We start from the raw sequence: 16,841 nt of genomic DNA on the forward strand, positions 1-16,841 counted from the left end.
GGTTCTCTGTACGGAGTTTGTACATTCTGCCCGTGACCTGCATGGGTTTTCGTCAAGATCTTTGGTTTCTTCCCACACTCCAAAGACATACAGATTTGTAGGTTAATTGGCTTGGTATAATTGTAAATTGTCCCTAGTGTGTGTACGATAGTATTAGTGTGCGGGGATTGCTGGTCGGTGCACACTCGGTGGGCCGAATGGCCTATTTTTTGCATTGTATCTCTAAACTAAACTAAATAGCGGCAGTGTGGAGTTCAGTATGCATCAAGAAATTAGATTAATACAAGAGGAATATTATATTCATGACATGATGACCTTTAGTAGTCTGTAGTTGGCACCCATCTCTCTGCGAGAGATGAGGGTGTGGCTTTGATGTCGTCCTGCATGGGAAGGGGAATGTATCATCTATGGTTGCTTTTCCTGCTGTGGCTGACTAGGCCTATCCTTGACAGGCAGACCCTCCCACAGCTTCCACCTTTATTGCTAAAACATTTGAGTTCCAGAGAAAGGTCACATTATTGTAATTATGCAAGGCCCTTCTTAGACCGGGGCTACCGAGTGTAGGTCTGGCCTGTCTGCCTATACCAATAGATGATTAGACATGCTACAGTGGATGTGGGAAAGGTTCAGTCAATAGGTTCCTGGGATGGGGCTTGCAGTGTGAAAGGAGATTAGCAGATTGGACATACATACCCATAGTGTCATGGACTCATAGAGTCAAACAGTGTGGAGAAACAGGCCCTTTGTCCAACATGTCCACAACCACCAACATGTCCCATCTGCACAAATCTCACTTGCTTACATTTGGCCCATATCCCTCTAAACCTGACCTATCCATGTACCTGTCTAATTGCTTCTTAAATGTGGTGATAGTTCCTGCTCTAACTATAAACGGAGTTTATATGTTCTCCCCATAACCCGCGTGGGTTTTCTCCAGGATCAAGGTCCTGCTGTAATACTTGATAGCCATCTTCACTGTCAGCAAGACCAATTCTTTTATCATCATCTACAATCTTATTAATCACACCTTGTACTTTCTCGTCTAAATCATTGATATAGATGACAAATAACACAGACAAATAACAATTCAGTTGCTTCCTACACATTTTGTCTGCCCCACTGTGAAATCGCCTCAAGGTATGTCTACTTTGAAGACATTCTCATCCTCTCTCCGATGACAGTTCTGCAACATCCTCTCTCACTGCTCCCCCTCTGTGATTATCTCTCTACATCATCGTCTATATTGCTCATTTCCCTTTTCCCTAACTAGTCTGAAGAAGGGTCTCGACCTAAAACGTCATCCATCCCTTCTCTCCAGAAATGCCGCCTGTCCCGCTGAGTTACTCCAGCATTTTGTGTCTACCATCCAGTTATCAAGCTCTCTTTGCATCCCATGCAAACTAACCTTCCAGAGCTCATGCACTTCATTCTCAATCTTCCCACTGTGTCCATGGATATTTCTAATCAATTCTGGCTGATTTATCTACTTTGATATATCTTAGGACATTCAGCACCTCCTCAACTGTAATGCAGTCCTCAAGACTCTATTAACTTTCCTAAGATCCCCAGTCTTCATATCTTTCCTCGCAGTAAAAATAGAGAAGAAATATTTATTGAGAACCTTGTCCATTTCCTCTGTCCATGTATAGACGATCACTTTGATATCTGGGGGACACTATTGTCTCTCCTGTTACCTTTTTTGCTTAATATTCTTATAATGTTTCTTTGGATTATCAATCTTATCTGCCAGAGATATCTCTAGCCCTATTTCTATCCTATTTCCTCCTTAATTCCCCACACTCGATCCCTGCTGTCTATACCTGACCCATGCCTTCTCCTTTATCCTGACCACAACCTCTATTTCTCTGGTCATTCAGGCTATTCCTACCTACGTTTCCTTTACTCTAACATGAACAAGCATACCTTCAACTTTCACTTAAGTACTTTTAAAAGTACTTAAGACTTCCGGTAGGCGGCGCGACTCTTGTCAGCAGCGGCCTCTGCAGCCCGTCCGCGTTTTATTATTTTCTGTCTATGTTTTTATGTAGTTTTTGTTATTTTTTGTTGGGGTGTGTGTGTGGGGGGGTTGGAGGGAGGGGGAAACTTTTAAATCTCTCCCTGCACGGGAGACCCGACCTTTTCTCGTCGGGTTTTCGTTATCGTTGCGGCTGCAATGAGGAGCGGCCTCCAACAGAAAGAGACCGGGGACTCTGGTGCTGACGACTCACCGTCACCGTTGTGGGGCTGGCCGAGTCCGGAGCGGGTGGAGCGGTGGAGGAGCGCTGCTGCTGCTGCTGCTGCGGCCCGACCGGAGAGTCGGAGGCTTCAACTGCAGGTCTGCAGACGGCGGCACCGGGAGCCCTCGGCTCCCTGGAGGGAGACCGCTTTTCAGGGCTCTCGCAACGGTGACTTCTCCCGCCCGAGTTGCGGGGTGCGAAGAGCTCCTGGAGCGGGGCCTAACATCACCGTCCCGCGCGGCTTGGAATGGCCGCGGGACTCTGCGAGCGCACGCTGGGGGCTCTAACACCAAGACCCGGTGTGCGACCTCGCACCACCCGGCGTGGCTTTAATGGCCGCGGGACAATCGCCATCGCCAGCCGGGGGCTTTGACTTTGACTCTGACATTGGGGAGGGGAGAGTGCAGTGGAGAGATAAGTTTATTTGGCCTTCCATCACAGCGATGTGATGGATGTTTATGTAAATTATGTTGTGTCTTGGGTCTATTTGTTTTGTAATGTATGGCTGCAGAAACGGCATTTCGTTTGGACCTCAAGGAGTCCAAATGACAATTAAATGTATCTTGTATCTTAAAAACATTCCCACTTTCCAGACGACTCTTTGCCCAATAAACATTCTGCTCCAATTGAATTTTTGCCAACTCCAGCCTAATACCACCAGGGCAGCACGATAGTAAACCTGGTGGAGCTGTTGATCTGGGTTTGTAGAGTCTCGGTTTGATCCAGACCTCAGGATCCTGCTATGTATATGGGGGTTTGCACATTCACCCTGTAATACTTCAATGTCCTCCCTCATGCCAAAGATGTGCAGATTTGTAGGTTAATTGGCCTCTGTAATTTGCTACTCGTGTGTTGGGAGTGAATGTGAGAGATGGATAACATAGAATTAGTGTAACCAGCTGATCCATGCTGTGCATTAGTTCATACTCTCGCTGTGCACTAATTAATACTAGTTAATACTGTGAATTTAGTTAACCAAAGTGCTCGTTTCAAATCCTGTATCTGTCAATCAATCAAATTGTCAATGTTTGACAACATTTAAAAAATATTAAGACCTTTAACTTGGGCACCAGCCTTGGCCTTATCCATAATAATTTTAAAGCTAATTTGAACCAATTTCCATAAAAGCTGACAATATAATGGAATGCAATAAAGTGAGATCCAGGAAGAGCTAGACAACTAGATAGGAGGCAGGGAATGATGGCAGAAGGTTGATTTTCAGAGAGGAGGCCTGTGACTAGTGGTGTGCCCCGGGGAACCATGCTGGAGCCAATGCTGTTTGGGGTTTAAATCGCTGATGTGGATGATAATTTAGAAAGCATAATCAATAAGTTTGCTGATGACACCAAAATGGGTCATATCACAGATAGCAAAGATTGTTATAAAAAATTGGGGAATGATCAATGGAGTTTAATGTAGATAAGTGTGCGGTGTTGTACTTTGGGTAGTCTAACAAGGGCAGCATCTACACAGTGAATGGCAGGGCCCTGGGGAAACATAGAAACATAGAAACATAGAAATTAGGTGCAGGAGTAGGCCATTCGGCCCTTCGAGCCTGCACCGCCATTCAATATGAACATGGCTGATCATCCAACTCAGTATCCCGTACCTGCCTTCTCTCCATACCCTCTGATCCCCTTGGCCACAAGGGCCACATCTAACTCCCTCTTAAATATAGCCAATGAACTGGCCTCAACTACCCTCTGTGGCAGAGAGTTCCAGAGATTCACCACTCTCTGTGTGAAAAAAGTTCTCCTCATCTCGGTTTTAAAGGATTTCCCCCTTATCCTTAAGCTGTGACCCCTTGTCCTGGACTTCCCCAACATCGGGAACAATCTTCCTGCATCTAGCCTGTCCAACCCCTTAAGTTGGACCCCTTAAGTCTTGTACAACAGTGGGATCTCGGAGTGCAGATATGTATTTCTTTGAAAGTGGTGTCATAGGTAGATATGTTAGTACGTATTTCGGTACATTTGCCTTCATCAGTCAGGGCGCTTGAGTGTATAAGTTGTGATGTTAAATTACAGTTATACATGACATTGGTAAAGCTACATTTGGAGTATTGTGTTTAGTTTTGGTCACCCTTTTTCAGGAAAAATGTTGTTAAGCTGAAAAGAGTGTAAAATATTTAAGAGTATGTTGACAGGACTCAAGGACCTGAGCTATAGGGAGTGGTTGGACAGAGGTGTAAGATCACGAGAGGAATAAATAGGGAAAATGCAGTCTTTTTACCCACAGTAGGGTCATCAAATCCAGAAGATATGGGTAAGAGTGGAAAGATTTAATACAATCCTGAAGGGCAACTTTTTCACACAGAGGGTGGTGTTATATGGAAGATAGACACAAAATGCTGGAGTAACTCAGTGGGACAGGCAACATCTCTGCATAGAAAGAATGGGTGATGTTTTGTGTCAAGACCCTCCTTCAAACTGTTTGGGGTGAGGGAGACATAGAGATATGGAAGGGTAAGGTGTGAAGGTCAGAGAGAAGCAGCAGCCAGAAGAGTGTATTGGCTGAAAGAAGGCAACTCAGAGGGAACGGAGATTTATAAAGAGCGCCAAAGTTTCAAGTAATTTACAAATTAGCCCTAAAGTAGTGGATTAGGTAGCAGATAAAAATAAGTGCATCTGTCGCGGTGCGGACCTTGTTCAGGTGAAGTGCCTTGGTGAGTAAAGTGCGAGTCTTCGGCGAGGAGGCTGAGGCGAGGAGAAAGAGAAGTTGAGAGGCACAAACAATTGGGATTTGTCGACTGAAATAATGGCAGGCAAGTTGTTAGAGTGTGTCTCTTGCAGGATGTGGGAAGTCATGGACACTGCTGATGCCTCTGACAACTACATCTGCAAAAATTGTGTCCAGGTGCAGCTCCTGAAAGACCGTGTTAGGGAACTGGAGCAGCAGCTGGATGATCTCAGGACCATCCAGGAAAACAAGAGCTTCCTGGACAGGACTTACAATGAGGTTGTTGGACCAAGGGTACAAGAAGACCAAAGACCAAATAAGAATAAGAGGCCGATTCACTGGATGTATTCAAAAGCCAGTTAGATAGAGCTCTTGGGGCTAACGGAATTAAGGGATATGAGGAGAAGGCAGGAAGGGGGTACTGATTGTGGATGATCAGCCATGATCACATTGGATGGCGGTGCTGGCTCGAAAGGCCGAATGTCCTACTCACCTATTGTCTATTTTTCTATGAAAATGAGATCAAAGGGGACAAAGATCACGGAAAATGCGGATTGGATCATTGTTATCTGAGTGAAAGATGACAATGAGACATACAATCGGTAAAATTCAATCAGGAGGACAGTAAAACTGTTTGGTGTAGAGCTGGAGAGCAGGAGGAATCACAGAGGGGGAGCAACAAGAAAGGATGTTGCAGAATTCTCATCGGAGAGAGAACTTCTTCAAAGTAGGTATACCTTGGAGATTTTGCAGTGGAGCAGATGGAATATGTCGTTTTTTCATCTTTTTGTTATTTTTAGCATTTGTTAAAAGTTTGTTTTAATATACTGCGGTTTGTTTTATGTGGGGGGAGGGTGGAGGGGATCGGGGGAAACTTTTTTTCAAGTTCCTACCTTTCCGGAGATGTGATCAATTTTTCGGATCACATTCTCCGGGCTCTGCGGCCCAACATCGCTGGAGCTGGCCTTCTCGGACTGTCGTGAACCCCACTGACTGACTTTGCTTGCCTGCGATCCCTTGCCTGGGATCGCTCCAACTGTGGCCTGCGGACTTACCATCAAGGACTCGCAGTCTCAGGAGAGGCTAGTCGGGAGCTCCAATACCACAGAAGGTTCGACCAGCCCCGACGCGAGGTTCGATTGCCCGGCGCGGGGGAGCTGACAACCCCCCTATGCTGGAGCTGAACGCTCGACGCAGAGCGCCCGAACGCCGCCGGCTACGGGAGTCAAGACTGTCCCGTCAACGGAGGGCTCGAGGCCCTCGACCGAGGAAGAACAAAAGGAAGGACTTGAACTTTATTTCGCCTTCCATCACAATGAGGAATGTGTAGGAGTCACTGTGGTGGATGTTCATGTTAAAATGTGTTTTTGAGTCTGTTGTTTTTAATTGTATGATTGACCTGGCCAGTGAAATTCCTCGTATGCTGTAAAACATATTTGGCGAATAAAATCTGATTCTGATTCTGATTCTGAACTGCTTATGCTGGTTTACATCAAAGATAGACACAAATGCTGGATTAACTCAGAGGGATAGGTAGCATCTCTGGATAAATGCATGGGTGATGTAGTGAATTTGTGAAACTCAACCCAAGACGTCACCCATTCCTTCTATCCAGAGATGCTGGATTGTTTTTATCTTTGGTGGTATATGGAAGTTGGTTAAGGCAGCTACTATAACATTTTAAAGATATTTGGCCATATACATGGATCGGAAAGGGGTCACAGTTTAAGGATAAGGGGGAAATCTTTTAGGACCGAGATGAGAAAAACATTTTTCACACAGAGAGTGGCGAATCTCTGGAATTCTCTGCCACAGAAGTTAGTTGAGGCCAGTTCATTGGTTATATTTAAGAGGGAGTTAGATGTGGCCCTTGTGGCTAAAGGGATCAGGGAGTATGGAGAGAAGGCAGGTACAGGATACTGAGTTGGATGATCAGCCATGATCATATTGAATGGCGATGCAGGCTCGAAGGGCCGAATGGCCTACTCCTGCACCTGTTTTCTATGTTTCTATGGAAAGATTTGGAGGGATATGGGCCAAAATGCAGCCAGGTGGGACTAATGTAGATGTATGTCAACTTGGTCAAGTTTTTGTGCTGTATGACTATATAAATTATTACAATGATGTAAGATTAATATTACCCCTGAAAATCTATACTTGTTCTGATGTATTTGCACCATTATTTTGGCTTCAGTGGTAATAAACTAGATCAAGCAATGGAATTCTCTAAACTAATACATCTTGGGCAGCAATTTAAATAGCTTGAATGGAACAAAAGGGTAGGAGCTGGGCCTTCTGATGCACCGTACTGTCCGTGAGGGGTCTGTACTTTCTGCCGGTGACCACGTGGGTTTCCTCCAGGTGCTTTGGTTTCCTCCCACTTTACATGTGTGGGCAGGTTAATAGGGCCACTATAAATTGCTCCTAGTATGTAGGTGGGTGGTACGATCTGGAGAGTTGTTGAGACTTTGTGGAGACTAAAACAAAATGGGATTAATGATAGATTAGTGAAAATAGTTTGGTGAAAGCGGGCACAGACTTGGAGGACCGATGAGAAATACAGCATGGAAGAACGTTCTCAACCTGAAATGTTACTCATTCCTTCTATCCAGAGATGTTGCCTGTCCCGCAGAGTTGTTATAAAATGCATTAATTCATTATTGCTAACAATAACAATATGCGCAAAACAATGTTTCAACTGCTAATAGGAACAGAACAGGAGCTAGTAGAGCTGCTGCCCCATCAATTCAATGCAATTCAATTCAGTTCAATTGCCCTTTATTGTCATTCAAACAAGCGAGGTTTGAACGAAATAACAGCAAAAAAAAAACACCCACAATTAACACAGTTCCACATAAACATCCATCACAGTGAATCTCCAAACACCTCCTCACTGTGATGGAAGGCAAAAGTCTTATCTCTTCCCTGTCCTTTGTTCTTCTCAGGCAACCAAACTGCAACGTCGAGGTGACTGGGGAACCCGATGTTAAAGCCCCCGGCGGGCGATGGTATGTCCCGCGGCCATTTAAGCCGCGCTAGTCGATGCTCCGGGCTGATTCAAACCCTTCGATTCGTGCGGGTGAAGTTGCTGCTGCAGGAGCTCCCTGCCAGGGAAAGTCCCGGGTCTCCCACCAGGGACCTGCGAGCTCCCGACTCCACCGTCCACAGGGCCCACGGCCGAAGCTCCGAAGTCGGGTGGCAGCCACAGCCCCAGCGCCACCACAACTCCGAAGTCAGCCAGCTCCGCGGTGGTGAGTCCACAGGCCCAATGGCTGGAGCCCTCGGGTCGATTCCGGTTGGAGGCCGCCAGCCCCACGATGTTAGGCCCCATCGACAACGGAGACACGACAAGGAAAAAGTTGCGTCCCCCGATCAAGGAGGAGATTAAAAAGATTCCCCCACACTCCCCGCCTCCCACATATACACTGCTAAAAATAACACACTCCTAACAGGACAAAAACAAAGAAAAAAGACAGACGGACTGCAGTCGAGCTGCTGCCACAAGGCGCCGCCACCACCACCACTCGTGCCAGAGACGTAGGTTCAATCCTGACCTCGGCTGCTGCCAGTGTGGAGTTTGCAAATTCTCCCTCTGAGTGTGTTTCCTCTGAGTGCCCCAGTTTCCTCTAAAGTTTCAAATTTTTGTTCAGTATACTAGTAGTAGATACAAACTTAAGGCACACGGCATTGGGGGTTCAGTATTGATGTGGATAGAGAACTGGCTGGCAAACAGGAAGCAAAGAGTAGGAGTAAACGGGTCCTTTTCACAATGGCAGGCAGTGACTAGTGGGGTACCGCAAGGCTCAGTGCTGGGACCCCAGCTATTTACAATATATATTAATGATCTGGATGAGGGAATTGAAGGCAATATCTCCAAGTTTGCGGATGACACTAAGCTGGGGGGCAGTGTTAGCTGTGAGGAGGATGCTAGGAGACTGCAAGGTGACTTGGATAGGCTGGGTGAGTGGGCAAATGTTTGGCAGATGCAGTATAATGTGGATAAATGTGAGATCCATTTTGGTGGCAAAAACGGGAAAGCAGACTTTTATCTAAATGGTGGCCGATTGGGAAAGGGGGAGATGCAACGAGACCTGGGTGTCATGGTACACCAGTTATTGAAGGTAGGCATGCAGGTGCAGCAGGCAGTAAAGAAAGTGAATGGTATGTTAGCTTTCATTGCAAAAAGGATTTGAGTATAGGAGCAGGCAGGTTCTACTGCAGTTGTACAGGGTCTTGGTGAGACCACACCTGGAGTATTGCGTACAGTTTTGGTCTCCAAATCTGAGGAAGGACATTATTGCCATAGAGGGAGTGCAGAGACGGTTCACCAGACTGATTCCTGGGATGTCAGGACTGTCTTATGAAGAAAGACTGGATAGACTTGGTTTATACTCTCTAGAATTTAGGAGATTGAGAGGGGATCTTATAGAAACTTACAAAATTCTTAAGGGGTTGGACAGGCTAGATGCAGGAAGATTGTTCCCGATGTTAGGGAAGTCCAGGACAAGGGGTCACAGCTTAAGGATAAGGGGGAAATCCTTTAAAACCGAGATGAGAAGAACTTTTTTCACACAAAGAGTGGTGAATCTCTGGAACTCTCTGCCACAGAGGGTAGTTTAGGCCAGTACATTGGCTATATTTAAGAGCGAGTTAGATGTGGCCCTTGTGGCTAAGGGGATCAGGGGATATGGAGAGAAGGCAGGTACGGGATACTGAGTTGGATGATCAGCCATGATCATATTGAATGGCGGTGCAGGCTCCTGCACCTAATTTCTATATTTTCTATGTTTCTAGATTTAGTATTTAGATTTGAAATATTAACAAATATTGTGTTGTGGCAATTTGAGCAGAGACATGTAACAGAAATGCTAAAGAATATCAGCAGATCACATTGCATTCATGCAAGAAACAGAGTTAACATTTTTAGCTGTGGACCCTTTTTTTAAAAGTTTTAGATTTTCAGTATCAGCATTTTTTTTTAATGTTAAGTAACATGTTACTTGGGTCACTGACACTGGGTCACAGCTATTGATTCTGTCTCTCTTTCCATTGTAGTGGCCTAAACTGCTGAGAATTTCCATCTTTGTTGGTTTTTGTTTTAGATTTCCAGCATTTGTAGTTTTTTTTAATTTCGGATATCCTGAGGTGGTGGCACAGTGGGGCAGCTGATAAAGCTGCTGACTCATAATGCCACAGAATTGGGTTTGATGCTGATCTTGGGTGCTGCCTGTGCGGAGGCTGCATATTCTTCCTGTCGCCACATGGGTTTTCCCCAGCTCCTCTGATTTTCTCCCACATCCCAAACACTTGTTGGTCTGCAGGTTGATTAGGCTCTGCAAATTGCCCCTAATGTGCAGGGAGTAGATGAGAAAGTAGAATTATGTAGTGTAAATGGGTGAACGATGATCAGAGTGGGTTGAAAGACCTGCTTCCAAGCTGATTCTCTAAACTGAACTAAGCTAACCATTTGATTAAATCTTTAAAAAATAGTCAATGACCTTTCTTTCATGAGAAGTTAAAAGTTTAAACAAAACTGAGTTTAAAGAGACAGTTTATAACACCAGTCCTTCGTAACATTCCTGTCAGTATTGTTTCTCAAGAAATTTAAGAGAGTTTATTGTCATGTGGCCCAGATAGAACAATGAAATTCTTGCTTTGCTTCAGCACAACAGAATATGGTAGGCATGTATCAATAAAGAACAGAATGGATCAGTGTGACTATATACCAAGGATCATATATATACACATAAACAAACAGATAAAGTGCAATGGGGTATTAATGATCAGAGTTTTGTTTGGGTTGAGTTTAATAGCCTGATGGCTGTGGGGAAGTGGCTATTCCTGAACCTGGATGTTGCAGATTTCAGGCTCCTGTATCTTCTACCTGAAGGCAGCGGGGAGCTGAGTGAGTGGCCAGGAGTGTGTGTGGGTCCTTGATGATGCTGGCAAATCTGGGTAAATTGATGAGATAGGTATCCTTTTAATGTAAAACTCTTTGGGCAATATTGTGCCAACTATATATAGTTAATCTTCTGAGTAATTTGTTACATTGCGTAAAGTTTATTGTATGGATTAACATATCAATGTTAATGCCTGCAGCGTTGCTGTAATGTGTCATCAATCTATTTTCATAACTTAGAGTAACTAGGGAGCCACAAAGATTCCCTTTTGACAATTTTACTATTTACAGAAGAAAAATAACATTTTCAACCACACAAATTCTAGCGATTAAAGATGCGGGAGATAACAAATTTAAAGTGATGATGTCTTTTCGTTCACATCTAGCGATAATACATCTGGAGATTTAAATGCAATCAAACTAATCATCATTTTTTAAACTAAGCTAGTTGAATTATGAGAAGACCATGGACTATATCACTGAGATAACGTAATATACTCAATATAAGGAATATGTATCTGAGCAGGACATAGATGAGGAGAAATTTCTTCATACACATGGAATTCTCTACCCTGGTAATGGGGGCTCATTCAAAACAGGGATTAATAGATTTCTGAATATTATGGGAATGACAAGTAATGGGGATATTGCACAAATATGCTTTAGAGCTTGAAGAACACCTACGGTCTTGAGAAGCAACAGTGGTCGCAAAGGACCAAAAGGCCCACTTCTACCTCGACTTCATATATATATATATATTTACATTCTTGGATGTAGATTTTCTTGACAAGGAATATTTTGAAAGAATCATGAGAAAAATCAATGCATGTAGAATTTATGCAGGTAATGGAATGGGATTAGTGACTGAGACAAAGCAGCGACCAGGAACTTTCTCTTTTAACTGGGAGCCTCTGTGAATTGGTGTTTAATAAGTCTGCTAATAATATGGAAATTCAGGAAAAGACTTATGGAATGGGTGAATTTATTACAAGCTAAATTTGCAAAGTGCAAGGTGAATTAGTTTAGGAGAAGATAAATGTTTTACATTTATTCTTGGAAAAATAATAAATCAAGTGGGGAAGTTGGCCTGCATATTTTGCAGATTTTATGCCTTCTATAGAATTTAATGTAGGTACCAAATCTAAAGTAGTGTTTCCATAATAAACTTGCACACACATTATTAGACCTCTTAAAAAAAGTAATGGCATGGTACATGAGTGATTTGTGATTGCTTCATAATAATTGCTGCCCTTTTTGTTTGTTTATTTATTTGACATTTTAACCAAATATTAGCTAAAATCAAATGGCACATCTCTTTAATGTTTGGTAAAAGCAGGCAATTTAGAGCTATCATTAAAATGTAGGGGATCTTACTTTCCTTTCCTTCCACCACCAATTAGGATAATTTACTGAACTTTCAAAACTGTAAAATAAAGAAATTCCTTTGCTCTTTTACTGAATATGAATATGATCGAATATGTCATTGCCTTCAACAACTTTAAAAGCGTGCTGCTTGACACATGGAAATAATCATATCAACCAGAGAATATATTTGGGGATGATGCAATTTTGACAACAAACTCAAAGCTTTTTTATTTAGTTACAAGAATGTTTCCGAGATTTTACAGAATAGTCTTTTTTTGGTTGTTCGACGAATTTATCTGAGGTTACTCAAGAAATAATTGGTTCCATAATAACTGTTCACATTGAGCTATAGGGAAGGGTTTATTGATTCTTTTACATCAGATAATTTATTACATTTGCACAAAGGTCCGCGAGCATTGCCACTTTCATTTCACTGCACATCTCGTATGTGTATGTGACAAATAAACTTGACTTGACTTGACTTGACTTGACTTGAGATCCACACACTGATAGCAAAAAGGTTCCCCAAATAAATAATTGAGCATTAAGTTTTTCATTTTCCAGTGTAAAAAAATATTAAATCGTCAAAAATGTACTATTAACAATATTTCATACTGTAACTTCTGTGCAATTATTTTGCATGGATTGATGTTATTCTTGGAAATGGGAATGTATAAATTTAAAGTCATTCAAATTATTGTTACGAGTCTTTGTCAAACTTACTTTTCTTCCACCACCTGCTTCTGGTATTCTTCATATTCTTCTCTTGTCATGCCTGCTGCAGCTGCAGGATCCGAGGAACCTCCTTCTTCTTTACTTTCTTCACTTCCACCTCCAAGCCCCAAATTCTTTACCTGGCTACTCACCATCGATTTCAACAAGAAAGACATTTTATCATGAAAATAATTTGATTTTAAGTCACAAATAAAAAAAAATTGTTTGTGAGGAAAATGAAGAGCGAACCAGTCAGTCTGTCTGGTTTTTACATTAAGGTGCCTTTGAGAAAATGGTTTGCATTTAGTAATCTGGATTAAACCACTGATCTCATGAATCTTCCAAAGGCAGATGGTTCAGATCACACTGTGCATTCATTATTGCTCACCATCTATTTCTATTGATATTTACGTAATGCGTGAGCAACTGTTTTTTTGCCGATAGAATCCTGTTTTCTTGTTGATTAAAAATAAATGAAATGAAAAAACTAAATTGCATCAGAATTTGAAATTTTATTCAGAGAAATTCAACCAAGTATATCTTTTTAATCAGATTCGCCTTTAATCAGATTGCAGCTGTTGTCGAAAAACAATGCAGGTCAAAAGAGAGGTTTATATAAAAATACATCATGAATGATATGAGCTGTATTCAGATGACCACCAACGATGAATAAAGGAAAGTAAATTCCACAGCACAATATGTTAGGATATTATGGCATTTTTGTCATTCTAGGAAAGGTTAATGACCCAAACTAATCAGTGGCATTCACTAATCCCATTTACATGATGAATGGAGCATAAATTTGGTATATTGAATGTAATATGTTACATTAAAAACAGTAGAACAAAAGAAAAGAAATATAGCTGATCACGTGCCTTCCATAACTTCACATCCATTTCAGTTTTTGTACTTATACAAAGTCAAAACATCATATTGAGATTTAATTTTTTTTTATTTTCAGTACAGAACCAGTTTAATTTTTCAAAGCCACGGATTTCAAACCACTGATAAGTGCAGCAGATTACATTTTCATTATGGAAGGGTTATGTTCTTAATGTGGTATTATTTGATGAAATGGATTTAAAACCAAAAGGTTTTTATTCATAAGGATATTAAGAATTCTGGGAAAGGACAAATAGTTTCAACATTGCTACTTAAAGCCTTTGAGAAGTGTGAAAATCTCGATACAGTATGCAATTCTTAACTATTAATGTTACATTTGTCTGGTAGTGCAGGTAATCACAAAAAAAGTTCATAATTCCTGATTAAATTTGTTCATATGAAAGACCAGTTATGTAACTTTTGAGGAACATGACATAGATTTGACTTACTCTAATATACACTGTATAATGTAATTCAGGCATAAAACCTTTCATATCAAAAATAGATAAATAATGAGATTATTTTGAGAAATGGGTTCAATCCACTTCACATTTGGAACTACTGCAACTTTGAAGAAAAATGTTTGTAATGTTCTTGTGCATTTTAATTGTTTGATGTTGTACACCTTAAATTTTATTTTTAAAGTTCTGTTTCTCATGGCCCTGTTGACTCTTTCCAAAAATTAACTTAATTCAATTTCAAGAGTTAGAAAGTTAGAAAGTTAGAAAGACATGAAGCAGTATTCGTGTTCATGAAATGAAAAAGAGATTGGCCCATTAAAAATCCAACTACAATATTTCACTCAAAAGCAGGACTTATTTCTTTCTGGGACACAGGCCACTTCTATGAAAAGGATAGATATAGCAAAGACATATCAATGTCTGAGGAGGCTGGAAAGCAAGTTGCTGGATTTTGTACACACAAAGATGTAAGGGGAAAGTAGAATTGAGGTTGATAGTCAACAACAATTATATTAAATGGCAGAGAATGCTGAAAGGCCTGAACAATGTACACCTCAGAACAAAAGAAGCTGCAGAAAGTGACTTAGCCCGGGCGTAATGGGTATTGACCTCGCCACCAAAGGGATCTGCGGGAGGTATCATCAAATCATCAAAAATCATCAACACATACATCAAGCTGGCTGGGCTCTCATCTTGCTGCTACAACCTGGAATAAAGCACAGGAGCCAGATAACCATTAACCTCAGGGTTCAAGAATAGCTTCTTCCCATCAACTGTCAAGTTCCCACACCGTATTCAGCAACAAGCCCACTTCAGCACCTACCACTATGGACTTTGTATAAGGTTGCACTGCACTGTAGCTTGCACTATTCATGATATCTGGAATATTTGATAATTTATGTTTTTCATATTTATCATATGTAATATTTAACTGTTGTGTTGCTACGTAATATGTCTGTAAACCTAGAGCAAGTAAGAATTTAATTCACTTGGTGCTTATGACAATTAAATATTCTTCTTACTCCAGCTCATAGTTTCTATGCCTCTATGTTTCTTCCCCCACTTCCAGCAGTCCTAAATTAGACTAACTTTCTATTTGGATTTGTATCTCTCCAAGTGGGCCACATGTACGGGATGGATGGAGAGTGAGATGGCTAGCAATCTTTTCGAGGGGACTAAATTGTAAAGGCAAAGATGTAATGCTGAGGCTTTATCAGATGAGGGCGAGGCCACATTGGAATATTGTGAGCAGTTTTGGACCCCATATCTGGTGAAGGATGTGTTGGTTTTGGAGAAGGTTCAAAGGAGGATGACAAGAATAATTTCGGGGATCATTAGGTTAACGTATAAGGAGTGTCTGGAACTGTACTTATTGGACTTTAGAAGGATAAGGGAGGGAACTCATTGAAATCTATCGGATAATGAAAGGGCTATATAGATTGGATGTGAAAAGGATATTTCCAGTAATGGTAGAGTCTAGAACCAAAGGGGACAGCCTCAGAATGAAAGAATGTACCTTCAAAATGGAATATTAAAGATGTTATAGCAGCGCATTTGGAAAGCAGTGACACGATCGGTCAAAGTCACCATGGATTTATGAGGGGAATTCATGCTTGACTAATCTTCTGGAATTTTTTGAGGATGTAACAGGTAGAGCCAGTGGATGTGGTATATGTGGACTTTCAAAAAGCCTTTAACAACGTCCCACACAAGAGGTTAGTGTGCAAAATTGGAACATGGTATTGGGGGTAGGGTATTGACATGGATAGAGAACTGGTTGACAGACAGGTAGCAAAGAGTAGGAATTAGCGATTCCTTTTCAGAATGGCAGGCAGTGACGAGTGAGATGCTGCAAGGCTCGGTGCTGGGACCCCAGTTATTTACAATATACATTAACAATTTAGGCAAGGGAATTAAATGTAACATCTCCAAGTTTGCGGATGACACAAAGCTGGGTGGCAGTGTGAGCTGCAAGCAGGATGCTATGAGGCTGCAGGGGGACGTGCAGGTTGGGGGAGTGGGCAGATGCATGGCAGATGCAGTATAATGTGGATAAATGTGAGGTTATCCACTTTGGTGGCAAGAACGGGAAGGCAGATTATTATCTGAATGGTTTCAGATTAGGAAAAGGGGAGGTGCAACAAGATCTGTGTGTGCTTGTACATCAGTCACTGAAAGTAAGCATGCAGAAACAACAGGCAGTGAAGAAAGCTGATGTTGGCCTTCATTGTCAGAGGATTTGAGTTTAGGAGCAATTTTACTTCGGAGTCATGTGAGTGACTACGTGAAGAAGCCCGCCACGATGCATGCGTGTCATATCGCTTTCACGCTTGCGAAACGACAGGCGGGGTGGAGGGTTCCTCCGCAGCGGTAAGTTTGAAACCGCGACCTGCAGGTAAGTGATTTACTCTGCGGTAGTGTTTGTCCCCGCGCTGTTTTACATGGGGGGGAACTGGACAAAATAGTGTCCACAAGTGCTGCGAGTGAAGCTGGCTGGGGAGGACCGCGAAGTTGCGGGAGCCAGCAGCAGCTGAAGGCACAAGCCCCGTAAGGGATCAGCTGTGCCGACTTTTGGTCCCGTGCCGGCCAAAACACCACGGCCGG

General features: G+C 42.2%; 1 protein-coding gene across 1 annotated transcript in view; it reads right to left on the minus strand.

Moving 5' to 3' along the window:
• The window catches only part of cplx4a (complexin 4a), a 54,465-nt gene extending 41,214 nt beyond the window's left edge, over positions 1-13,251 (minus strand). Inside the window, exon 1 of the mRNA XM_055630964.1 lies at positions 12,904-13,251. Coding sequence (XP_055486939.1) covers positions 12,904-13,070 — 167 coding nt within the window. The 5' untranslated portion in view covers positions 13,071-13,251. The remainder of the gene's footprint in view (positions 1-12,903) is intronic.
• Between the last annotated feature and the right edge of the window lie 3,590 nt (positions 13,252-16,841).

Source organism: Leucoraja erinacea, chromosome 1, assembly GCF_028641065.1.
Source record: "Leucoraja erinacea ecotype New England chromosome 1, Leri_hhj_1, whole genome shotgun sequence".
Taxonomy (NCBI): Eukaryota; Metazoa; Chordata; class Chondrichthyes; order Rajiformes; family Rajidae; genus Leucoraja; species Leucoraja erinaceus.